Source organism: Sander lucioperca, chromosome 1 (genome assembly GCF_008315115.2).
Source record: "Sander lucioperca isolate FBNREF2018 chromosome 1, SLUC_FBN_1.2, whole genome shotgun sequence".
Classification (NCBI taxonomy): domain Eukaryota; kingdom Metazoa; phylum Chordata; class Actinopteri; order Perciformes; family Percidae; genus Sander; species Sander lucioperca.
Genome location: NC_050173.1, coordinates 26,464,430 through 26,492,147, shown reverse-complemented (window position 1 = coordinate 26,492,147; position 27,718 = coordinate 26,464,430). Strand labels below are relative to the sequence as shown.

Sequence of the window (27,718 nt, the reverse complement as noted above, 5' to 3'; positions counted from 1 at the left end):
TGCCCTGTGACAACTAGGGGTGTAGCACAAAATTCTGGGCCCTGTGGAAAGGCATTTTCTATGGGCCCCTCCCCACATCCACAGCTATTCATTCTAGCATCTTTTTGGGCCCTCCTCACATGAGGGCCCTGGGTACTCAGTCCCTTTTACCCACCGTCCGACACCCCTGGTGACAACTATAAAATATACTTTCAGGACACAATCCTGGACACAGAAATGGTGAAAAACTCCTTATTTTTTTTTCATGTATAATGCGTTTTAAAAAATGATCACTGATTTTGCTTTATGCAGAGTTGAAGTGATTTTCCCCGATTTGGCCTTGGGGTTAAGGTGACCGCCACGAATCATAAAATCACAGGTTTGAGTCCGGCCAGGGACCTGTGTTGCATGCCACTCCCCATCTCTCTCTCATTGTTTAACTATCATCTCTCTACTGTACACTATCATACAATAAAAGATTAGAGAAAATCGTCAGATTCTCATCTTTTTTGCAGCAGTAATATATGGCCAGTGTTCTAAGTGATACTCAAGCCTCAATAATAATTGATTATACAGTATGCCAAAGCATGATCTCAGCTTGCACATTAAGAGACAAAGCCAGCAAACAAAGTAAGCCAAGAATCTAAATCCTTAAGAAGCTTGGGTGATCAAGGAATTAGTGTCTACAATGACAAATGAAAACAGGGGACTGACATAGCTGGTGACTGCAGCATAAGGCCTGTGTGAAACAGCAGGCCAGAGGAGCTGAGCAGCTGTGATTGATGTTGAGTCTCTGTGTTCTGAATGGGCCCTCGCAGCAGGAGTGTGCTATAGTAGGCCAGGTGCTGCAATGCACCAGTTGCAGCTGGTACAGCTACTGCTTAACTTTTGCTCTCTCCTTTTAGCAGCTTTGACACAAGGGGTTGTATACAAAGTTTAATCAAGAACTGCAAACAACACAAACTCTTTGTTGGGTTGTGTCAAACGTACAAAGGTGTTAATAAAATAGCACTAATAACAATACTTTACTCTTTTATCTGTTTCTACATTTTACAGGACAGCAGTTTGAATACATAAATGGGGCAGGAAATAGATAGGAATAGCACATATTTGTACTTGTTATCATCACTTGTTTCTGAACCGTATAAACAACATATTTACATATTTATATGCCTATGCGGTCACTTTTGTTTGTCTGATTACTACAGTAGTACACTAGTTAGTTAGTTGCTAGTTGGCAGCAGAATTACTTATAAGTCTTGACCAATAACATTTAAGAGTTGTGCTTCTCATGTATTCACAAGCTACAATCTCCAGGTTTCTGCTACAGTTAGTATTCTCGCACACCTGATCCAATTAAAGGCTACATTTTGAACACTTTAATTGGATTAGAAGAGCAAAAGTAAAACTAAAGCCAGAAAGTGGTCAGCTGGGCTTGAGTTGTTCTGGCCCATCAATCCCACTATTACAATTGAATAGGGTGAATAAAAGCAGATCTCTATTATTTTACAATAACAACTCATATCAGCACAGTGTGGTGTCAAAATGCAAAGCTGTTACAGTTGACATACCAAAAAAAAACAATGTTAACCAGCTTGACATTCATGTGCACCCAGACTGTGACTGTGGCCTTTAAAAGTAGCACACAAGGACAACCCTGACAGGTCATCGCCACAGTCCAAGAGTCTGGGGGTGAGAGGTGGAGGAGTTTCCATTATTAAAATAGCTTCTCCCCAGCTTCCCCTCTCCAAACATTAAAGGGATCTACCTCCCCCCATATCCCACTCATTTCCTTAGTTTCTAACACACTGTGTGGATAATGTCCTCCGCCACTACCCAATGTCTAAGTCGTAACTGCTCTTAATATTCCCTGGTGGACACAGTGCATTTTCTCAGCACTAATTTCATTAACTGCGGGCGTGTCACGACTCAACTACCCCGACATCAATAAAGCGAGCAAAATGGGTAACTGGGCAGATACTCACTGTGAACATGATATCTAATCTGTGTTATATTAGGCTTCATAACAACACCTTTCATCTATTAATGAAGCCAGCATATTACCCATACTAGTTGGCTGTATTAAAACAATGTTAGAGCCATGGAAAGAGAAGAGAGAGAAAAGAGTAGCCATGAACCAAGGAGCCAAATAAAGCTCAGCAAGAGTAGAGAGCAGAAGCACACAGCTCTGGAGGGGAAGCCTCTGGAGGAAGGATCAATGCCATCAAGTGTCGTAATGAGTTTGGATGCAGGCCAGATGTCAGGATTATTGCTTGTGTCAGCCAACAGACAGACTGGTGAAACAATAGTCACAAGGGACACGTATTTTGGAGACAGTGCCCAATGGGAAAAAACTGGGCCCAGCATGCTTTGGCATTGGTGAAGACATGCCGGTCTTCCCCGGTCTGTCTTTTTATCTAAGTGTAGGTTACAGAGACTCTCTACAACCATTCAGCATGGAAAACTCCTTCTGTGATACCGCAGAGATTTTTAAGATACCTAAAGTATGTCAATCCGAATAGAACACTTATTTTTCTTCAATGCTAATTTGCGTATGTCTACATGTGGTCAGGGTAGTCTCTTGAAAACTGTTGTAAAGCATGGTTACAATATAGTTCAACACAAACAAAAAAACTGAATATAAGATAAATGACAGTTACTCTAGAATATGAAGTAATAATGTATTGTCCATCAATACTAATATATTGTTCATAAATAAAGCAAAAAAACCATCCATTGCAGATTTATGATCCTGAGTGGTAATGTATTAGCGCAGATCAGGCAGAAGTGGTGGGGGTGGAAAATTATAGCTGCCATGACTGTCAACACAAGCAAGATTAAACACATCTAATGGCAGCAATGACAGGAACAATAATGACCCGATATTCAAGCATTTGACCAAGCACAGGACGTCATGACACTCCAGGATCAACTACTAGAAATCGTTGTTAAAGTCGAGATATTTTTAGCGACCGTATCTTATTCTGTCTACTCATATTTGACCTCAAATAAAGCTTTTATAACAAATTGTAAAGAGATATCATGTCACATGCTGGCAGCATTTAACAACTTCTTTGGTCACTACTACATCTATGATTACACAGTGATGAGTCAGTTGGCTCCATGACTAAGCCTTAGGATTCTTCAGAAAGGCCCATGAGTCAATTTACTGGGGGTATAGGCCTAACATCCATCTGAAGGAAAATCAAATTTTTTGTTCTTCCAGAAATAGGTCCAGCAGAGTCCAATCTAACTGTTGAGATACCGAACAAGCACTAATGAGCCTGAGAGAGTTGTAGGCTGGTCAATAAAGTGTAGATGAGGAGGCACATGACCTGGCCAGAACCAGGATTCCACACGATTCATTCAATAATACCAGGGTGGGTGGGGGTAGGCAGCTTTGGGCTACTGACATTGATCTAACACGAACAAATGAATGGCAGCCAAATTACAGTCAAGAGGCTTCATGAAGAAAAACTGCATCAAATACTCTGAAAACAGAAAATGCGGAGGAATGACGGGAGACAGAAAGGTGAGATATAGTATGTTTAGAGTTTAGCATTGTCAGTCTGCACATTGTTCACCTCCACCTGAGGCTATTTACCATAGTTATTAGGGTCAAATTAGTTCCAAATCCCTGGGATTTGGGATTTCTCAACCCACTGAGCCTAATGTGCCATTTATATCTGCTCAGCACCACCAAAGAAAGATCTGTACATGATTAATTTATTCCAGATAAATATTTCAGTAGACAGAGCAGCCACAGTCTATTCACTGGATTCAAAGTCCCAGAGATGAAAGTCTCCACACACAGCCATTGATGGTATTGAGCTGGAGGGGGATATACATACTGCCTCAATCTAAGCAACAGTAAAATCATCCAAGAGTCGCTTATCAGATCACAATGTTGTAACCAGAACTCACAAAAACAACAGGGCAGCTGCAGAATTAATCCCCCTCCCTTTGCGGCTCCGTCTGGCTTCCCATAGGCTGAGACGGCCTACAGTGGGACAGACAGTCCAGGGACAACACAGGCAGCTGGGGCTTGCTGTGACATCACAGGGGTGGCCTGGTCTGGCTTAGCTTAGAGAGGATCTACAGGGACAGAAACCTTTCCACTGTGTGCAACTTTATGAATGGTAAAAGGGAAGGGCATATGGCATGCAATTCAAAGATCTGAAAACAGGAAATAGATCTTGTGAATCATAGAGTCTTTAGTGTTGTGTCAGTGTTGTGCCTGACCTCAAACTACTGTTCCTTGTCTTCATCACAATGTATAAAATATTGCACCAGGTTCTATTGTTACAGCCAAATCAACACACAAGGTGTCACAAACTTTTTAATTTTGATATAGGTCCCTCCACAGCTGTTGGGGAAACCACCTCAGAAGTGCTGGAAACAATTAATTTTTCAATTAATCCAATAGTCGACTGAAAGAAAACGAATGAAGAACAAACATGGTAAATCAATGAAAAATGTAATTATACTATAACTATAACATCGAATTAAAAAAACTAAATTAAAAATTAAAGGATCGTTAGAGTTACAAGAAAGTTATTAGAAATCATGCTGAGGGAAAAATTAATGTCTGTACCAAATTTAACAGCATAGCTGTTGAGATATGTCACTAAGTCATTTGCTGTTTACAGCCTAACGTGAGAATTAGCCACTTCTTTGTTTTGTTTTTATGATTGTAAATTGAATACCTCTGGGTTTGTACTCTCTTTTGGACAAAAAAAGCAATTTGAACATGTTACCTTAGGCTATGGAAACTGATGAAATGAAGTTGGAGCCCTAAACCTCAGGTATCCTTTTGCATTCTAAAGAAATGTAAGGTCTAAAATCTGTTTTGAACTGTTGTACCTCATTCTTCACCTGGGCCCTTCCTCTTTCTGTATTCACAGGGTACAAATGTACTGTAACCACTGCAAGAATAAAGACCCAATGTTATTCATTTTCAGAACTTCAGAACTAGACAAAACTGTTGATCATACCATTTAGAGGATTATCACACATTTTTAGCAGCTGCATAATGCTGCATAGATTCTCAGTTATGCAACTAACAGGTAACAAAAGGCCATGATGGTATGTAAAAAAAAAAAAGCTGTTGCATCACTGTTGTAAGGCCAGTTGGATTTGGTTGTAACAATTGAGATGTCTCCTGTCTGACCGGTTTACCAAGGTTCTCCTGAAGATAAATGATATAATTGGCTGTTTAGTCAGACAATGAAAATGGAACATGTTTATGTTAATTGCTAGAGCAGAAAAGCAGGTGACACTTATTGTGAAAGGAAAAGTAAGGATGTGGAAATCTAGGGGGAGGGATGTGTATATTACAGTGACCATATTGTGCTCATTTTCAGGTTCATAATTGTATTTTGAGGTTGTACCAGAACAGGTTTACATGGTTTAATTTTCAAAAAACACTATATTTTTGTTGTACTGGTCATTGCTGCAGCTCCTCTTTTCACCCTGTGTTCAGGTCTCCGTTTTAGCTACAGAGTGAGACCTCTCACTGCTGTAAGATCTTTGTCGGCAGTCGCACATGTGCAGTAGCTAGGTAAGATCACATCATCTAGCTAGCTGTTTGTTTCTACAACTTCAGTAATACAAGGCAGATTAGCCGGGAGACTTCTTCTAAACGAGGGCACACTTCCAACTTTGCGTGGAATACCTGCAAAATAATGTAAGTAGTTCTTTTGTAGATTATGGTGAACTAGTGTGTGTTGTAGCAGTGTTTTGCCATTCAGAACGAGCTAGCGCTAGCATGCTACAGTTAGCCACCTCGTTTCGGCTAGTGACGTAAAAAGCCCTGCTGATTTTGACCAGCTCACCCGGAGACTGAAGGCAGGACACATTCAGAAACCGTATCTCACTCAAAACAGCATGGATGGTTTTTTTCCAAGTTTGTATGCGTGTGGACGCACCAGTGACACAAAATAACACTTCAAATCCTAGAAAAAGTGATTTTTTTTCATAATATGGGCGCTTTAAGCATTTAACTTTCTCACTGGAGATCAGGAGTTCACCTCACGTTTCTTTACAAACGTTGGTACTTTTTAACAATGAAGGCTATCAGAGGCCACTGTGTTAAATAGTTTTTCTTCCGTTTATTGTGAATTTTGTTAATCGTGGTTGTATGTTGTATTTTAATGTGTTGTGGTTTTGTACGGCTGACCTACGACTATGCCTTTACATTAGTCCCAGATCACAAGTGTCCACCTATTGAGACCCAGAAACCCAGAAAAGTGTTATCTAAAGACAGTAATCCTAACACTGTAGTATACCGCAGTATTTACTGTAACAAAAATGCTGTACTAAATAATGTGTGTTATTTAGTTGAAGCAGCACTGTGGCCTAGTTGGACACAAAAGTTGAGATGGGAACGAGGCCATAAAATGCTCGACATCTTGAGGGTCAAGAGCAGCAAGAGTTTTATCTTCCCAGCCATTGATGGTGTTGCTTCCCTGTGGAGTGCCTGCTGACACCTTTCCATCTGACCTTGTCATCCCGCTGTGACACGATCACATTGACTATCTCCTGGCACGTGCAGGCTTGCTGCATTTTCCTGCTGCAATTGTGTGTGTGCATCACACAGACAAACAAGACACCAGCAAAAAATGATGATTGCGGATACATTTTAGGGCCTCTTTCTCAGTGTAAAATGCTCCTTCCATGAATTATTTGACATTTGGGAACAGGAGGTGAGAACAGAGCTACTGTACATCTTATGAGCTGATGGATAGGTTGAGGAGAATGGAAGATTGATCTCCCTACGAGCATGTTTGCAACGCAGCTTTTCAGTGGCTCGTAAATAAGGTTCGATCTGAGAGACATTACTGATGAACTCCAGCTGACCTGCAGATCAGAGGCTCTAAAAAAATTCCAGAAAAATTGATAGTTTTGGGGACTCTTCAACCATTCAGAACATTAACAGTAATTAACTTTAGGCTCAAGTTAGTGTCTCAAGGTTCTTTTCACAATCTTAAAATATTTTTGTAGCTAAATACCTAACACATTAATATACAAAAACAGAAAGATACATTGATTATATCAGTACTGTAAATGTGACTAGATTAAGTATGATATAGTATAATTTAGATACAATCTTTTTGAGTTTATTTCACTTTTCCCGCTGAATAAAGGCCATCATATTCACATTTTGAATGTGTAATAAGAAGAAAGACTCACTGTATTGCATGAGGCCAGCATATTGCTATTATTGATAGCAAAGGAATCACAGAGCCATAATATTTTACTATTTCTCAGGTTTTATGCAGATGCTAGGTAGATAATTTTTTTGTCCATAAGAACAGCAATACATTTGTAAGAGCACACTTTTTTTCACATTTTATAGACAAGTAAAAAATAGTTTTTTATTATTATTAAGTTGGGGGGCACTTTATGCCTTTATTGGATAGTCAACAGTAGATAAATAAATTAAGGATAAATAGAGATGGAGAATGGCCAACGCAAATGAGGAAACGCAAACTTGTGTTTATGGTCAGTACCTTCAAACTCAACAGATTAAATGAAAATGAAGATAGTCGTCAGTTGCAGCCCTATATAGGACAATGCAGTTTCTTGTTAACAGGCATTTTTTGTGACACTGTCTGCAAAGTTCTCACTCATCAGCTCAGGTCTTCATTGTCTCAGATCGATATTGCGACATACATGAGCAAACATTAGAATAGGTTCAGTGTCTCTGCATCCGTCCGTGTGGACACAGGCACATGAGCATTTTCACATCTCCTCCTCTTCCCAATGACCTGCCACATCCACTTTGCTTTGCAGACAGAGAAGAATCATTGAGGTGAGGGAAATTGAGTATCTGAGGAAACACATATTAGACTGGCTGCAGGTTAGTGATGGAGGCAGGACATTAAGTGGAAAATAGAGGAGAGGAGATGTCCCATGCCGGCACATAGACCGAGTAGGGGGGGCCTGGGGGGACTTGATATGACACACCAGCGGCCTCAGACAGGGGATTTAAGTGGTGTGTTGGGCTTTTGTGCCACATTATTATCAGCCAGTGATCCGCCAGGCACATGGGCAGCTCTCGATTCCCTTCAGAAGGGAACACTCTATCCCCCTCCAGTCTCCCTCCCCACGCTGTTCCCACTATTCAGACAGACCGAGACTTAGCTGGTGTTATTGAAATGCTAGGGAGGAACATCCTGCTTCACTTACACATGAAAAATAAAACCTTAAGAATGACAGAAAGGTAGACATATAATGCTTAAAGAAGAAGCAGTCTACTCTGCGCCTTTTAAAACTAGTACGTGGGTAATCAGATGCTGAAGAGCACCTTCCACCCGTGGTGGAATCAGCTGGCATGAAAAGACAAGCATTTGGTCTACTGATAGATTCATCCTCACAGGACAGTCTTACCTGCCTATCTCCACCTTTGGTGACAATTGTGAGAGCGGATTTTGTCTGCCTGCAGATAAGCATGCAAGCTAAGACAGCAAACAGGATGCATCTGTCTAGCCTTAACCTGCGTGGCTTCTGTCGATCAGCTTTCCCATCTAGACAGTGGGAAGTAGGTACTAAGCGCCTTCCTGCCTATTTGTATTGGAAAGATCAACGTCTGAAGGTGCTTGTCTGTCATTGCAGGATCACACATTAAACATGCTGATGGCTAATGACGTCACCTGTACCCCAAGTGTCCTAGATAAGTTTATTTTGGCAACACATACAAGGCACAGATTGGCAGTGATGTCGGATGTTTCCACAGCACAGCGGAGAAGAGTGACAAGGAGTGGAGCGGCACGTGGTGGGCAAGACTGGGGAGTGTGCAGCATGAAGAGCTAATGGACAGGCCGCTGATGGATTAGGTGGTAAGCCGGGCAGAGGGTTGCCCTTTCTAGATGGAAGCCTGCCTGATGCAGTGTGGTGATTAAAAAATAAAACTGAAGGGTGGGAAGTGTGCTTAGGCTCTCATAAAAGCAGCCGAAAGAAATGTTGCAGAACAGATGAAGCAGCTGCATAGGTCGCCAACCTGGCACGGTACAGGAGGTGATCGAATCCTACATTTAGAAAGATGCCTGCAAAGAAAAGATGATACTGTTTTCACTGAAGCAGGGGGATGACAGCGTACTTTTAGTGCTATGGAACCAAGTGAAAAACAGCTAAATCGTTTGCTCTTTATAATCTAAAAAGGTACTGCGTGATAGTTGGGGGTTGGGGGTGACAGCAATAGCTGCTGCATAATTCATGTGTTTGCTCTTGTGACTGCAGCAGCCACATTGGTCAATTGGTTTTCTATGGAATCTATTAGTATTTAATGATGAGTTCCGTTGTGGTGCACAGGATGAGAAACTGCTTTTTAATCACCAGCTCTTCGGTCGCATTTTAAAACCATGTCACGAAACTACCACCAAACACAACCACTTACAACAAGTGTGAGATGCACCCTGCTCACAAAAAAAGAAGCAACTCAATTTAACAGCAGAGAAATTTGTTTTACTGACATACTTGCATCTATTTTTATCTTTGAATCATACACTGTCTGTCCTACAATGTAGGCAAAACTGTTGGTTTGTATTTGAAATAACTAATGGATGAGTTAGGAACATTCTCTGACTCAACAAAAACAGAGTCCTATCAATTGTCTATGGTCTGGATGGTAGAGACGCTTAATATTAAAATCTTCGGAACTCTAATAAGCAATAATGGTCATTTAGGCCAACATTACTACCAATATTATTCATTACGCGCCTATATATTAACCTGTCAACCTGCCTGTCTACATATTAGGGTTGTGCCAATGTACGATATCATCGTCCATCGTGATGGCTGGCCGACATCACGATGGAGAGGCACCATGGTGATGCCACGCCCCTCACCCTGTCAGACATACACTGATCTAGTCGCGGGCGCTGGACGGGAAATTGACAAGTGCGTCAGTCATTTAAACTAGCAAAGACACTTTGCTGTGCAGGGTGCAAGATAGGGCCCCTTAAGTGGAAGCTACTTCTTCCCCCTTACGTGCAACCTATTTGTAAAAAAAGACCATTGCTTTGAGCAGACTGGATTGGCTGTAGTGATACATTATCTCTCTCTCCCTGTCAGTTGTAGCTCGCTCTACCTGCTAGTGGACACAGAGGTCTCGAGCGAGAGAGAAAAAAGCATTAACGTGGAACGTTATCACACTTTCCTTTCTCCCCTCATTGGACTAAGTTTGTCGACACTACTGGGTGCGTGAATCAATAAGTAAATCTGATTTCCTGTAGGTACGGGACGATGTTATGCAGGATTTATGAATGTTAGCAACAGTAGGCTAATTCACGAGGGTGCTATTTTATGTGTGAGCTAATATTGCGTATCTGTTCATGTGCGCTGAAAGAGTTATGTTTCTGTTTATTGAATGCGTTATTCCTTGCAAACATAACCGAGAATGTAGATTAATCTCAGTAATGATGGTATATTAGGTTATTACTGTCGCTCTGTTGAAGCCAAACGTCCCACTGCACTGTCGTTACGCCGATCACGGACATCTGATTGACTTTACTGCTCCATAGTTAAGTGAAAGTAGGTTAAGCTAGTAAGTAATTTTTTTCTACAGTTGGTAAATCCCTTAAAGCTTTTCTGTAAAATTCTGACAATGACACTATTGCCTTAAGTAACGCCAAGAGGAAAATGGATCCCTTCAATCATGTTTTTCAAGATTTTAGTAATTCACACAAACTTGGGTATTAACTTTATTCTTTCAGAACTGACTTTTCATTTAAAAGAAAAGTCTTGAATCGTGGCATTTGTAATTAACGGAGCTGACCAATATGTTGTGCACAACAACGTAAAGGGTTTCACAGGTTGGTCTTAGTTTTGTGCTCCTTTGCAGCAGCTTTGAGACAATCCTTCATGATCACAAATACTGAATTTTTAAATTGAGTCGCATGTCTCTTTAAAAATGCATTTCCCACAGTCATAGCTACTTGGATGAAGGACCTGGCTCATGAATACTTCCTGTATGAACACACTCATTCAACAATTAAAATGTCTCATACAGTGAAGTTACTGCATTACTAGAGGTAAATTAGATTAGACATTTTGTTAATAGCCTTAATGAGCAGCACATATTAGGTATGCAATTGTGCCCTTATCCCCTTCGTTTTGAGAACAATCTAGAGATATATAAAAATACAATGAAGAGGAAGTTTATTTTAATTCACTTTATTAGCCCAGGCTGCTTGCTATGCAGCCAAAAATACATAGTCCTACTCAAGAGCAATAACTCAGATTGAGATATTAGCCTGGGTCTACAGTTATTCATCAAACCTAAGCAATCCCAAATCAAACCACAACAGTGCCACTACATGTGAAGAGAAACACAAACTGCAGTAAGTACCATAAATAATATCAATACGATATGGTATTGATCTCTGCAGATAAATTCTGCTCCGGTCCAGAGAGGTCAGAGGTCAGGGTGAGCCACAAATAAGTGATGGGAGGAATTTAAAAGGGAGGAAACCATACAGGGCATGGCATCTGAAGTCAGTCATAAGCCTGTATGTGCCCAGCCATAGGCGCTCTCCTGGATAAACAAACAGACCTTAACTCCCAAATCTACTAAGCAGCTTTGGAGTCCTTGGAGTAAAAAGATCCCCTTATAAGCATTCACATTGTGTATGTATCTGCATCCTCTTTCCCTGGAAAACACAACTGAGATGCAGTGGAAAGTTACTGGTGCAGTGAAGGAGTGAGGGTCCCGGCTGAATTACAATGGCTGCATTATTAGACCCACTCTCCTGTAGATGCCTTTGGCTGGACACTTGTTATTGCGCTGTAAGACTTGTGGCTACTGTAAGCATCAACTTGCAGTATTTCTGATCACTTCATCTGCTTTCTGAGATGATGGTACTTTTGTGGTTGGCAAGGCTGTGGGGGGGGGGTCCCAGTCTGGATGGGTCTGCTAGGTCAGACATTAGTTACATTTTAAAGAAGCTTCACGTAGACTACAGACATTTGATAAAGCCTTTGTCTGGGAAACCCCGTGTTAAATCTGCAGATGTGGAGATGACAGCAGACTCTCTTTATTAAAATAAGTTACATTAAAACTGAACGAGTTGTTTTTCTGAAGACTCCTTCAGAAAACTCTCAAGGCCCCCGGGGTTTCCTTGACCTCTTTTGAGGCACCGGTAATCACAGCTTTAGCTAGCAAGTTACTGTCCTGTAACGTTACGTCCAGGGAGGTACAACACTGGCCTACTTTCGGTAACGTTAACAAGGAAATAGCCGTGGACCTGATTTCCAAACATTTTTGTAACACATACAACGTAGTGAAATTGTCTTAACATACCCTCCGCCCGGGTACGAAGATCAGACATGGTTCTCTGGACGGGCGGCATCTCTCCACGCAGAGCCGGGAGACGGCACCTGTCAAGCGGCCGCGGCTTGTTAGTTCTGCTCCCTGTGGCTACTGCTGCTTCTTCTCAACCGTCAAAGAATTAAAAAAAAAAAAAATAACGGCTAAAATTGAACAGAGGAATCTATCTCATGCGGGCAGTGCTGCTGTGTGTCTACTGATAATGAAAGATACAGACGAGATATAAACAACATTAAATTCCTGGTGGTAACAGAACCATGCCCAGGAGCCCACGGCTGCATGGATCCCCAAGCATCACGGTTTACACGGCGGATTTCAAAGCCGATAGACGCCTTCGGTAAGGCAGGAGTGGACACGGATTTACCATAAACTGACGTGAGGGGGACTGTGCCGCTTCACATTATGGACCGTACCACATTCACCCGCAGCGGGAGGGGGTGAGTAAACATAATAACATAATAACTCTCAAATAAAAGCGCATAAATCATGAACATTTTGTTTTTATCAGGATATAAAAAAACACACAAAGAGCTGGATCGGCAGGGCCAATAATGTATAAGGCACCGTTTTTAAAATTGGCCAACACATTTTTCGTTGGTGTGGACGCCTCCCCCCTCTGCAGTAGATGTTGTTCACCGCTTGAAGACATAACAATAGTACACTGGGTGGGAGTTGGCTTATCACATTTTAGTCTTGTTTTTGAATAAAATATTGTTATTAATGTATTAATAGTTATTGCAATGTCAGCAAATGACAACCTCCGCCACTTAATGAACTAACATACATTGATATATGCTCAAACATTAAAATGTAATATATTAGAAATATAAAATATATATGTATATTGACATGTCTTTATATGGTGATGCTTTTGCAAAATATCAAAAAACGCAGAAAAAAATTTATTTTGCAATGTATTATTAGATATATTCCACAACACACTATATATTGCTGTATGTTACATTTTTGTTTAATAATAATTATTTAATATGGAATTCCTATAAACAAAAAGCCACTACTGACACAAAATAAGACATCCAGTCAGTGCAGAAATAGGACAAACAGGACTCACTGAGACACTATAATAACCATATACACAACCAAACTTGTTATTAAAAAGTCATTATAAAATGAAATGATCCCAGAATGTCCTCTGCATTTGTTTAATATATCATCATGATATACAGAATTTGAAGGTGGCCATGACCGTAACACAGGTGTGTTCCCATCTGCACCGAGGCCAGATGGAGAATGGGTCATCCAAGCAATATTTATAGCAAGTATTAGGTAGGTTTAAATACCTGTAAACAAACATTATAAAATATATTATTATTGCTGATCATGAAATCACTAATATTTTGAAAAGCAGAATGATTTGCAAGCCAATTCGTGCATTAATACAATATGAGCAGGGAGGTCAAAGCTATATATACCACTTTTTGCACTCACATGTGGTAGAGGGATCCCTATTTGGTTGTTGATATACTTTACATTTGTTTTGCCTTTAAGATCTTTATTAATCAGGAAGGCTTCCTGCCATTTAACCACTATCAGCATCAAAGACTTGATTTAAGAAAATTTAAAAAAAAAACACTAACTTCAATCCAATGAATAACATTTCAAATCATTTTTTGAAATGTTCCAGGATTTAAAAACACATTTAGGGTGATTGTTGTGAAACAATCTGATCACGTCTGTTTTGTAGTTCAAATCCTATCATCTACAAGCTTGACATCTGTGAGTTGATTCTGAAAGTAGTGGTGAGCTCAGAGAACAAAGTGACACGAAGCAGGGGTCAGTTCACAATGTTCTAAAGGTTTAATAAGACACTAGGATATTTTCTAACAATCGTTCCATTCACTTAGATGACATGATTTGTAGCAAAATCCTTGGTGTTCAACAAAATAACCTCACTGACCTTTACAATAGACCTGTACAATAGACAAGTGATTCAAAAAGCAAAATCCATTCTGTTGATCAGTGTCCACCCCCTTCCCTCAGAGTTTCACCTACTTCCCTCTGGTTCCCGCTTCAGATTTCCACCAGACAGTCAAGAGCAACGGGTACAGACATTCATACCGCCATCTCACTGCTGAACTCAGGTCTGGCCAGGGCTGTAGGTGGTGATGGTATGCTTGGGTCCTGATGTAAAAAATAAAAATGATGATGGTCATGATAATGCAGAAAAAGGCAATTCTGGTTTGCTAAACTATTTATTGGTGGGATTTTAATTTCTATGGTATTTCTTAGTGTGTATATATAGGGCATACAGGTCCGTTTTAGTCTTATATTGATTGGTTTAGATCTGTAGTGATTGGTTGTCGTTTTATTTGTGATAGTACTTGCTGCTCAGATTTTATTAGTGGTTTATGATGGTTTTTATAGATGTCTGTGTTATTTATCTGTTTTTTTAGTAGTGCACTAGCACTTTATGATGGGGAACTGGCACTTTAACTATTTAAGGTAGGATTTTAACTATTTTAAATTATGTGAATTTACAGTTGTGTTCCACATGTTCATTATTCAGTCCCCCACTTCATGTGAGTCTCTTTATTTTGGTTTCTTTTGTTGTGCTTCGTGTCTAATTGTCTTGCATGTATGCCTTGCTGCACCTCAAATTGCCCCTCGGGGACAATATCAATAAAGTTGAAGTTGAAGTGAGAGAAGTAAGATAAGAACAAGACTTTGGATGGACAGGGGGATTGGTTCAAAGTTAGTTCACATAGATTCATTTTTAAGGAGGAAAACAGTGTTACAATTTATGATACAAATGATAAAAGCGTGCATACTTTAATCTTGAAGTCCTCAAAAAGAACTTGTACCTTCAAAAGTACATATACAAAATAAAACTATCAATTCAAAATACAATCACAGTATAAAGTACCAACAAAATTAAAATAATTAACCATCCAAGAATCACCTGACTTTTGTTCATGGTGAAGCTACAAAAATGTCCAGTTCCAACAACCTCACTCTGAATACTGGACTGTTTTAAGATGCTGTTCAGTTTTATCTACATGGACATTTCGACAGGCCATGTGGCTGCAGACTCCAACATCATTTGTTGCAGAGACAAAAACTGTAACATTACACAGCAATTTCTCTCACTACCAGGCAACTCTCCTCTTCTATAGTCAGATAATATTCAAGGATGATTTTGAATGTCTAATGTGGTAGAAGTAATACCACCTTTCTAATAAGGACCTCTTTTTTATTCACCAACATTAGACTAATGAATCAAATTAGCAACCTTATCCATAAAACAGTGGTTCAAGTCTCGGGAAAACTAAACTAATAAACATTTCAAAGATAACATTCTGGATAGCTACTGACCACAACAATGGAATCAAGCAGTTGTAAGTAGACACTAGTATCAATCACCATGTTATTATGTGGTTATTGTCTCAAGACAAGAGGATCTAATCCAGGTGCACAGTTTCCTTTATATCCCTCATCAGTATGTCACTATCCTGTCATGAATCTGATCTAACCTGGACCCTCAGTAACTATAAATATGACCCATGCAAATACAAAGAAGAAAGCAGCAACAATACCATCTCTGCTGAGACAGTCTGGCTGTACAGTAAATCAAAGTCTCATTCTCACTGCAGTTAAAATGCAAATCACACCGGAGACGCCATTTGTACAGCAGCAGCACCACTGCAGTTCCCTGGGAGAACTGCAGTGTTACAGACACACTAATTGTCTGATGTGTGTATTGCTCTGGCAGTATTTTCATAATGCAGTGTCCTGCTTATGTGCATGTATTTTTACAGAGAGATTCCTTAGTTATTGCTGCCACTGCATAATTTCATAGTTTAACACTCTTCTTTAGGAGTGATTTAGGTGACTGTTTTGATCAAATGTCTTTACTGTTGTTGGGATTAGGGGAATATATGATAATGCTTCTTTGTGTGTGAACAGTGCAGATAATGGAAGGCATATCTGTGTGCACATTTCTTTGAACAAAAATAATCAGTATCTTAAGATTTCGGTATGTATGGTTTTTTCCCCCTGTTTTTTTTTTTTAATCCTAAATGCAACAGTAAGTCCTCTTCTCAACAGCCAAAAAAAGCCAAAACAAAAACACAGGGTGATTGTGTTACATAGGAACTCAAGATTCACTACATCCAAAAATAAGAAATGAACACCTCAACATCGATGCCTCCTCCTGTGCCTGCTAGAGACATCTCTCCCAAAGATTTCCTTTCTTTCCCCCACTTCACTTAATTCAACATCAGCTTGCCACCACAGGGATTTGGCTCATGTAGCTCCCATGGTTGCTAAGCAACAGTGACAAGAAGCCTGCCTTTTTGATTATGTGTGTGTATGTGTGTGTGTGTGTGTGTGTGTGTGTGTGTGTGTGTGTAGGCTATGTGTGCGTATGCTGATTTTGTGTTTTACAGCAGATCCAGTCCAAACAATGGCTCATTCAACCAGCTGTAACAATTTCTATCACTATCAAAATCTGTGTCAAATACAAACAGTGTTTTTCTTTCAGTTTATTTTTTTAACCTTTATCAGAGTGACCTAAAAAGATTTCATTGACACTCCCTCCAAACACCTTTGTTCTTTAAAATTGATTGCAGTGTAAATATACATTTTAAACAGGCTGCTGAAAAAATGCACATAAAAGATCCAGCACCAAAAAAGTAATCTTTAAAATATATATAGCCTATATTTGATTGAGATCAGTCCCAGAAATGCATTTTTAGCTCAGTGCTAAAACCCATTAACTGCAAACATCAGTCCAATTAATTATTTATCTTATTACTTTTTTTTTGCTTTTGGCCTGCAATTCTCAAGATTTTTATGTATTAATAAAAAAATGTAATTCCTCAATTTACTTAGGAGGAGTCCAAAGGATACAGTCTGATCAATGTAGTGAATTTTAACTTTTGTTTGTTTGTTGTGCTTTTTTTTCAGCCCTGAATGCATTGTTTTAAGGTTCTAGGGTTGACTGTGTCAGTCAGTCGGTCACCACCTTGGTCCAGACTGAAATGTCTCAACAGCTGTTGGATGATTGGATGGATTGCCATGCAATTTTGTACAGACATCCATGTCTCCCACTGAATAAATTGCAATAAATTGGTAGCAAAGATGCAGAAATAGAAAGCGAGATGTATCTCCACATTTCTTTGTAATTTCATAATCAAAAGGGTTCAGTAACTATCTAACTATAATGAGTTTGCAGTGTCCTTCAGAGATAGCAAACAAAGCTCTGGCTGTATAACCAGCCTGAATGTGATGTTTGTAAGCCCCTATCTGGGATCCCTTTGCCTCTGCAGGAAAATACATTGAGCCACGTTGCTGCTTTTGAGAGAGGAAATACTAAGGCAAGAAGTAATGCAGTTTAAACACTGCAACAAGCTTTACCGGATCCTATCCCAGATGCTTTTAAAGGGGTGTCCAGTTGACTATAGAGGATGAAGTACCGACTATTTCCCTTACTGATATCTGCTATTGTGAAACCTCTCCTAAATGTAACCTTGATGCTTTAGAGCTTAACAATTTAGCATCATTCTTTTTAGAAGTAAAATCATTACAAAAACAGCTTGATTCATACATTAATTGAATGTTATGGACACATTCATTTGGCTTTTATGCTCACCACAGCACTGAGACAGCACTTAAGCTATAAAAAAATGAAAATAGGATGAGACCATTTCTCATTTTTAGTGCTTTTAGACTCAAGAATGGCTTTGATATTCTCTAAAAAAAAACACACACACACACACACACACCTGTGGCTGTAAACCCTTTGAAGTTCAGTTTGTAAATCTTTAACCTGGAAATATGGTCTCAATCTCTTCAGGATACATTAATCCTGCTCCTTCTTACTTGGGTTCACTAAATTGTTATTGATTTTATCATTAATCATTGATCCTTCTCTAAAGACTGATTAAACCAATCTGGTGGGTGCAGCCTTCAGGCTTGCAGCTGCATCCTTCATTCCTTGCCTACAGCTCTTGAGGGAACTATTGGGCAGCAGTGACATTTAACTGTAACTGTGATTGAATTGCACTCTGCCCCCTTGTGGATGTTAGTCTGTAGCCAGGGAGGGTGAGGTGGTTTGATGTCCAACTAACAACAAATGGTGAGTCACTGCAGAGTAATTTTCCCTAAACCATGTTCACAAGTTGATTAATGTTTGCAGATCTTGTCAAACCTGCACAAAGACACATTTCATAGTTTCCTAGATGTGGATCAGTCTGATTCGGCTAAAAAATGTACTGCAAATCAATCGAATTTATGAAGTTAGCATACAAATCCTGCTGGTATTTCATGAATACATCTGTATTCAACCTGCACAAAATGAAAACCATTCATCACCCTGCACTGTTTGACTTCTTCCACTCAGTCACAGCCGAGCCAGCGAAAAGCAGTGAAATTAAAGCACGTCAAAGTATTAATCTTTTCAAATGGCTTTTTTAATAGCAGTTGAGGTGGCTGGCGAGGCTACATTAGCACTACTGATGAGGAGGGCTGAGAGATGAGCTCTTCAGGTTGAATAGACTATCACCATCTCAGTGGTCTCTGGACTAAATGTGCTAAAATGAGATAAAATGGCTGCTTGACTCAACATGGCGTGGGTGTGTTTCACTGAACTCTAGATAAGCATGTCCTTTTTTACAGGAGGCTAAACAACATGGTGAGCTTGTTTTCCCATATGTTTTATCTTAATTCATCTACTGCAGTGTCACTGTAGCTGTACCCACGTGAACTCTTATTCCCGAATAAAACAGCTGAAGAGGTTTCTCAAAATGAAACTGAAAGTTATATTCTATGGGGGAGGGATGATTGAGAAACTGCTTCTCCATGATATAAAAACCCACTAATTAAAATGAAAATCATATGTAAACACCATGACTGATTTATTCCAATTATAAGGCAGAGTAACATAAGCAGCTTTATCCAGACACTGACTGCCAAATTCAAAATGTAGGATCTCTAATCCACCCAGCACCAGTAAAATAATATGCTGTTGAAACCTTGTGTAGTATCAGTATTAAGTATCTTTCATTTTGAGCATTTTCATGCACGAAAGATATTATTTCCCTAACAATTGGACTCCTATCGGACGGCAAAGCAGAAACAGTACCATTCATGTTATTTTAAAACTCTGCACTGAAACAAAAAATGGTTTGCAGCTTTTAAACCAACATGACCCACTTGCACTTGTCAATAGCCTACCTATATTCATTAATGTAACACTAATGTACAAATAAAGAGTCTATTTACTACAAAAGGAAAAAGAAATTAATATTCAACATTTTGACCAACAAATCTTAACTCAAGATCCACTTATTAGCTTTTTATGTAGCTTTCCAGGTTTATCTGACAATAAACGCAATAAAACACATGTCAGTATCAGCGAAGCCTTTGAAAGGTGGAGAGACAATGTTGCTAATAGTTTAGCTTTTTGTCTTCTGCCTTTTTTGAGTGGGTCCCCCACAAGGATGCACATATATGCAATATACATGCCTGCCAGTAGTTTCACACTAATCCACTTATCTACAGGTGGCAGTGATGCACCAAGAAAAACAGAAATGCACCAGTAAACGCAATGAAAAGGAGGGCTGCTACTATGTCCACACAGAATTCAACAATCCAGGTTAAAAAGGTTTTAAAGATTTTGTTTTGCAAATGTTTTCTGAGGAAGTAAACACATTCAATATGTTTGTTTGACCTCAAGGATACACATAATACACAACACACAGTGTTACCTGTATCATAAGCAAACAAGCAAACAACTCAATCAGCAGTTTTAAGTCAAATGTGGCTAAATTCCACAGAAGGTCCACAGAAATACTTTACATCAATTTCCCCAGATAAAACAGCACAGACAGAAATCTCTCATGCCCCAAAGTGATCTAACTTGGGCAGAAATATGTGTGTTTATTAAGGACCCCCATCATTCACAGTAAGAGGATGATTGAGAAAATTAGGTTTTCAGGGCTTTTGAAGACGGGAGTGCAAGGACTGTTAAAGATCACAACATTTAAAAGAAGAAAAAACAGCTCAATAAAATTAAGACGAGATTTAAAAAATAAAAGTGATCAAGCCACCCTCAGCTCCTCAGGCAGTAATTTCAAAGTCTAGACACCCTAATGGCATCTAGCATTGGCTACTAGCAGCAATAATGTACAACGACCCATATTGTAAAAGCTGTTGTGATGGCCTTATAATAAAAGACAGTCTAAAGGAGAGTTAGGATCACTTTGGATCAATATGACTTGGAACCAGAGCCATTTTTACAACAGTCTCAGGATGTCACTAAATTTTAGTTTGACATATTAGACTTTCTCAGATGGAGTTTATCTAATAATCAGCATAACATGAACATGAACAGGTGATATGCTGTGTGTGTGTGTGTGTGTGTGTGTGTGTGTGTGTGTGTGTGTGTGTGCGCGTGCATGTGTGCGTGTGTAGCTCTTACCTCAGCGGCCAAAATGTAGCACTCAAACAGAGTAGTGCTGTCAACGCAATAAGCTGACGTGTCACATCTCCAGGGAGCTGCTTCATCACCTGTGACACAAAAAAACTGGCCCAGGCATCTCTGTGGACACGTTGCTGAATTGTGTCACTGTGACATATTATATGGTCTGGTCCTCTTCTGCTCTGGGCGGACGCCCAGTGAACACCTGCACTCCCACTTTAGCTGTAACACAGTAAGCAGTCAAGTAATATGCGCATACGTCATGCATTCATGTGTCTGGATGATGATGTCACACTACATTATTACTTTACTGTACATGGTGAATAATAATAAAGACGTCACAATGAAAAAAAAGTTCTAGTATGTTACTAAAATTGGAGAACAAAGTTTTCAGAACAAATGAAGATCCTGCAGAATCTTAATTTAAGTCGGCCTACTTGCATACATTTGTAGCCTATTTGTAAACACATTTAGGCTTCATATCCTCTTACTATCACTATCTCATTGGTTTATTGTCTATTCTGTACATTTGTTTATCATTATATAGAGCCTAGGCCTGTCTATAGCCTACACACTTTTGCTACTCTGTCCTATTTGGAAAGATGCTAAAATGCATCATATCATACTGGTACTATGTGTAATGACTTTTTATTAACTCAAAGTTACGTATAATGTCATATAAATTAGGTTTATTGACCATGAATAAAAAAAAGCATTGAATAATGCAACAAAAACGTCGGAAAAAGTCGACGGGAAGACAACACAAGGGTAAAGAACACATAGATACACAAAGCACTGCTGAGGCTGATGGGAATGTTGTTCATTTTGTGGGTGTTTGGTCACTAAATAAAAGTCAGGGGGATGAACAAAGTGATTAGGATTCATAGTCTGAGAACCATTAATGTCTGTGTTAAATTTTACGGCAATCCATCAAATAGTTGTTGAGATATTTTAGTCTAAATGAAAAGGGCAGACGGTGTGTTGAATAGGTGTAGCCTATTGTCTTCAGCAGTCACACACTATAATCATTATTTATGTTTTTAAAAGAGGCAATATACCTAGCTGTATTATCATAAAATGTAACTAATGCAGAAGCTGTTTTAGCCTCACAGTCAGTTGTCATCTTATCCCAAGAGGGAGAAATGTTTGTTTGTTTGATTAAAGTACATGAAGTCAGGCCATTAAAAGTCTTCTGTTAAAGCTTTGGTGAAAACAGTGTAAACTGTGATGAATAATTCAAAGACAACGATCATTTTACTTGAGATTAGCTTGGTTAGGTTGCCATGGCAGAGATGCATGTATTATTTACTGGCAGTGTGTTGGACTGTAAGGCAGCTTACAGGCTCTCAGTCGTTTTTAGATCTGTTCAAATGGCGAGGATTAAACGTGGTAGTAATCCATGAGGGACAAACTGGTTTGTCTGAGCTCAGTGTCTACGTCCGAATGACAAGCGAGGAGCTACACTGCAATGTTGTGGACCATGTAATGTGGCAGGGGGTTCGCAATGGAGGGGACAACGCTGATGGCTGGACAAGAGAAGCCACAGAAGCGGGTGAGGTTCCGTGTGGCTTCGGGGAACAGCGGCCGGGTGCTGAAGGAGATTTACAAGGATGAGGGGCCTTCAGACTCCCTGGATTCAGACTGCACCAGCAGTTCAGATGCAGAACGGGCCAGCACCCCCTCTACAAGTGGAGATGGACACCCGTATGGATACCTGGGCTCCGAGCTGGACGACAGCGAGTATGAGCCTGATGATCTGCTCATGTACGCGGGGGCCACCAAGGACTGGATGTTCACCACCAAGAGGGTCAACATACTCAGTAAAAATGGCACTGTGAGAGGGGTCAAGCACAAAGTCAGCGCAGGTCAGACGCTGTTTGAAAACCTTCCCAATTCCAACAGTGTAAGTGAATCTGTCAGGTTTCATTCTTATTGTTTAATACAATCTATGTATTACACCAGTTCCCATCATTGTTGCCTACGTCCTCAGGTCTAGTTACAGGTAGGAGCATGTAGGTGTGTGACTGGGATAAAAGCTCACAATAGAGGACAAGGTCACAGAGCAATTAAAGATTAATGATGCATTTCGTTAAGTGTTTCAAGAGAACCTAATCAGGTTAATGAATTCTCTGCACTTTCTAGTATCCCAGCAGTAAGACGTGTTTATTATTCTGAGGTAACTCTTTGGCTTGTGTGCTGGTGCAAAGGTGATGTAGAGGGTCATATCAAAGAGGCCAGTTCTCGGCAAAGTGGTATTAGGTGAACAAACAGCGTCATTGTAGACTCGATAAAGCTGCTCATCATGATTATCTTTATTTTAGGTTCAAGTTTAAATGCTTATCACAGTCTGATCTTCTGGTTCTGGTGTTTTTGCATGTTTTATAAACGTTAAAATCACGTACACATTACATTATCGCCACTAATATTTTAAAGCATGCCATAACTTCTTACAACATTTTTGAATGTTGTTGACTCACTTGTTTGATGTGCGCCTACAATGAACATGTAGCTTTATTTATTTCAATAATATACATGTTAATGATGTGCAGACTTTGCAACTCCATCTATACTTTCACCTGCAATTAGTTTCCAAACTTTGTTGAAATTAATGAAAACCAAAGGCTGCCTGGAAGGGAGGATAAGCACATTTAAAAGTATAAAAAAACTCTATATTATACTTTTGGAAATTCTTGAAATAATACCTAACTGATGTTGGGGATTTCCTCCTCTGTGTCCCCCCTTTTGGGACAATGTGTCTGACTCCAAATAAAAGACCTATATATCCCTGCGCATTCATTAAATTGGAATTACATTGATCCTAAGCAAGAGCCAAATAAGACGATAAGATAAAGTAGAATACATTCGTCAGTCAAGTATCAGAGTTTCAATACACAGATCTGTGGGATCACAACGCACGCAGAGACTAAGTTTCCATAACAACAGGCAAAAAGCCGGAGCCAGTCCACCTATCTCTAGACTGTCAGACCATGTGAGCCCCGTTCTATACTTCCCCTCATCTCTTATACTTTCTTTCTTGGGCCCCATCTTTTCTCCAGCACAGGGAGTGTTATCTTCACACAACACACGCCAGGGTTAGGCCACTGTGCTTGGCTCGTCTTCATTTGCTTTCACGCGAATCGGTACATTCTGCTCCTGTTTCACTTGTTTTTATTACTCAATGTACTTTGCTCGAGGCCACTGTGACCCTAACTATCTTATAGTTATGGCTTAAGCTAAATAAGCATACACCAAAACACACTTGGTCTCTTATGGAAACCTTTTACATTCTTATTATATTTATCTGCAAATAGTAAGAACATTATTCTACAATGACCGCAAGGCCCTACAGAGAGTAGATTGTTTGGCTGAACATGCAACAGGAGGTGCCCTACCCTGCCTAAAGGATATTTACACCGGGAAAAGAAAAAGGCTAGGGAAATCATTAAAGATCCAAACCAGCCGGATAACAGCCTCATGTCCATGTTGAGGTCGGGTAGAACCAAGCCAGCACTGAGAGGCTCAGGAGGAGCTTCTGCCCTCAGGCCATAGGATCCTAAATGAGGGCACTGCCTAAGACTCAAACACAAGGACTGGGAGGGGATTAGTTACCATATTTAGGATATCATTTGGTTGAATCCTTACTTCACCTTGAAAAAGTGTACATCATTTGAAAGCCTCACCATTCTAACAGCGCAAAGCATTTTAAGATCCCAGTACGACTGAGACAACAGCTGCTTAATTTGTAACAGGACTGCATAAAGAACAGAAAACATTTTACTCTAAAAATATGTACTAGTTTTGTGTCTAAGACGTTTGGTTCAGTATTGTTTTCAGCATTTCTGACTTTTTGATAGTAACGTTTAAAGTTCCCTTTAAGAAGAGCTTAGGATCAGGACTGTACACAAAACGGTTTACTAACATCAGCCATTTTAGTTTGAGCTTGTAATTTTTTAGCTTGTGAACAAAAAGGGAGCTCTATAAATCAGTTATGTAAGCCATTACAACATTTGGGTTCCATGAGGTGAAACAATTCTTTTGGCTGATGTTTGTCCTATATTTGGTGTTAAAAATGTTGTTGTTGTTGTTGTTGTTTATTAAGCATTACCAGAGCCATTAGCTACATCTCATTAGAAAAGTGGTACCAAACATAAGACATGTTCCTATAAGTGAACACAAGAGTGGAATATGTCAAAATTCTACTATTAGTATTGATACAATTAGTAATGCACTTTCCTCTGAGAGGTTTTTTTAGAGGCTGATCTCTGAAGTACATATACTAAGATTTTACATCAAAATCCTGCTGCTGGGAGGCATGGTTTATTCTCTGCATAGTTAAACAAATACAAAAAAAACGTAATCATGTAACTACACTTAGGATTTCTTTTTCTCCCTCTTAGATGGAGTTATCTCTTGAATTTGGGCGGATAGTGATCTACACTACGAGTTTCCGTGTGGTGAGGACAACCTTTGAGCGCTGCGAGCTGGTCCGGAAGATCTTCCAGAACCACAGGGTGAAGTTTGTGGAGAGGAACATCGCCCTGGACATTGAGTACGGGAAGGAGTTGGAGGAGCGGTGCAAACGTGTGGGAGAACCTCCTTCATTACCAGTCGTGTTCATTGACGGACACTACCTTGGGGTCAGTTCTTCATCTTAGATTAGAATAGAATACACTTTGTGAATACAATTTGTCTTGGGCATAGTGCTACAATCTGTTGCAGCATCATAGCATCATATTCAGGGTTTACACTCCTTAAATATTTAAATTCAATGTCTGACATTAAAAAAGAAGAAAAAAACAAGGAAGAACCTTTCACTCCAATGTACGAAAAACATTTCTTGCAGTGACGAGTAACGAAGATGCTAAGGGGACATGTAGTGGAGTAAAAGTATACATTTTATTGAGGAAATGTAGTGGAGTAGAAGTAAAAGTTTCCAGAAATATAAATAACAAAGTAAAGTACAGACAGGTGGAAATTCTACTTAAGTACAGTGACTAAGTATTTGTACCTTGTTACATTACAATACTGCACAACACAAACATGTAACAGAAAAAAACATTCTTAAATCGACATAAAATCAATATAAGATCAACATAAGACATCTTAGAACATGAAGGAAGGACACAGGACTGTACAGACAACATGACTTCTTAAAAAGTAACGGTAATCGTTAAAGTGCGAAGTCCAAAAAGTTCTGGTGTATTTATTGCATATCTTGCTCCTTTCTAACCTCTGATGCCAATATCTTGTACATGCACACACTGAGTTCATTAAATATCGAATTATGTTTTGCAGGGTGCTGAGAAAATTCTAGGCATGAATGAATCAGGAGAGCTTCAAGATCTTCTGACAAAAATAGAGGTTGGTTTTCAGCGTTTGCATTGGAAATCCCATTCTGAATAATTGATGGTGGTCAAACAGATGATTTTCCTGTGAATAAGGTTGAGTCAACCACTTGTTATGACACATGGTGTTTTATTACCCATGTGTTTCATGTGTAGCACATATCATATCAAAGCATGAGGTAATTATAAAGTCATAATAAATTAACGCTTTGTCGTTGCCCAAAGTCACTGAGATGAACTCAATGCAAACAGGATCAGTCATTTCCCCTCACCAGTTGTGTCATCAATAAAACATGAGCAAACTGCAATGTGAAAGATGCATGCACGTCAATAAATGACGATCAATAATGGAGGATGTGTTATTGATTCGGGCCTCCAACACAATTGTTCTAACACGCCGAAGCAGAGCATATCGCTCGGTGGTTGGCTACAAACTGAGATGGTGTAAACTATTTCTGTTTTTCACTGAGCTGCAGAAATGTCTGTCACACAAGCACTGGCCTTTTCTCAACAACAAGAGTCTTCATAAGTGAATACAAAGCCGTGTTGACAATGACATTTAAGTCATGCATTCCAGTCACTGCAGGCTATTAGTAAAAAGAGCATGCATCTCTGAAAGGTCATGCATACATTAATCAGTCCAGAACTGCCTGCAACATGGCTTTATTGTGTGTTTATATCTGCACAGTCTGATAGGAAGTTGTGATTAAAGCAATAGTTAGACATTTGGGAAATACACTTTCCTGATCTTATCTCTCAACAAAAAAAAAGCAAATAAGAGTATTTCCCAAAATGTCATACTATTTTTAAGTTTTAAGTTAGTTATTCGTACCAAATTCAGCTTATTTAAAATGTTGTATCTCTAAAAATGTGGACTTTGGGAATACAAAGAAACCCAGTCCTGTTTTGCTCAAGGAATGTAGATAATTTAGCTGTCAATATTAAATGTTGGATACCTTATCTGGAATGTAAATATGTATCTATCCATTTTTCTAGAGGGTACAGCAGCCCCAGACGTGCCAGACCTGTGGGGGCTTTGCCTTCATCCCGTGCCCAATGTGCCATGGCAGCAAGATGTCCGTGTTTCGCAACTGCTTCACGGATTCCTTCAAAGCCCTCAAGTGCACTTCCTGCAATGAGAACGGCCTGCAGCCCTGTGTGAGCTGCAGCCACTGAGGATGTTAAGTGCCTGACCCAACATCTTTACTTCTGTCTCTGGGACTTTAGTCAGGACGTTCAACTGGACTGTAGCACAGGCAGCAAAGTGAAACACAGCAGGAGTCTTCCATGGCCATTGTTAGTTAGAGAGAAAACACATTTGTAATAAAATCTGTGAATTTGTGGATCTGCTGTTTATGTTCATCTCTATGTAATACATCATAAGAATTCTTTATGATCCAAAGATCTCCCTTTAGCTTATTCAAAACTCATTGAAAGGTTTCTGTCTGTCTGTAAATACATGCGTCCACCAAGGAGCTGTGAACTAGTTTCACAGGTGGAAAACTTAAGCGTGTTATTTAATTAGTGAGGAGGCTCCGTCATTTAAAATGCTCTCATTGCTAATCCCATATCAGACAGAGTTTAGACACAGGACAGAGAGGGAAAGTTAAAGGGCTCAATCTGCAG

At 39.6% G+C, this 27,718-nt stretch overlaps 2 protein-coding genes and 1 long non-coding RNA gene across 10 annotated transcripts in view; 1 reads left to right on the top strand and 2 right to left on the bottom strand.

Moving 5' to 3' along the window:
• Positions 1-12,683, bottom strand: part of atp8a1 (ATPase phospholipid transporting 8A1) — a 105,836-nt gene extending 93,153 nt beyond the window's left edge. For 4 of the 8 annotated variants that reach the window (XR_004897370.1, XM_036001367.1, XM_031302805.2 and 1 more), the window contains exon 1: positions 12,281-12,683. Coding sequence is in view for 7 of the 8 variants with exons in the window: in XM_036001367.1 (XP_035857260.1) it covers positions 12,281-12,329 (49 nt within the window). In the remaining variant the exon portion in view is untranslated. The remainder of the gene's footprint in view (positions 1-12,280) is intronic. The other 4 variants (XM_031302809.2, XM_031302804.2, XM_031302808.2 and 1 more) reach the window with 1 other exon arrangement.
• Positions 12,684-14,163: 1,480 nt separating this feature from the next.
• LOC116052626 lies at positions 14,164-23,718 on the bottom strand. Its single transcript, XR_004105624.2, has 3 exons — positions 23,450-23,718; positions 20,748-20,969; positions 14,164-14,449 (listed from the first exon to the last, which is right to left on the bottom strand). It is a non-coding gene; the product is annotated as an uncharacterized LOC116052626 (long non-coding RNA).
• Positions 22,097-27,437, top strand: grxcr1a (glutaredoxin and cysteine rich domain containing 1 a). Its single transcript, XM_031303439.2, has 4 exons — positions 22,097-22,650; positions 25,145-25,384; positions 26,043-26,108; positions 27,089-27,437. Exons 1-4 carry the CDS (start codon positions 22,252-22,254, stop codon positions 27,266-27,268), a joined length of 885 nt encoding a protein of 294 aa, XP_031159299.1. The 5' UTR covers positions 22,097-22,251; the 3' UTR covers positions 27,269-27,437.
• Positions 27,438-27,718: the final 281 nt, after the last annotated feature.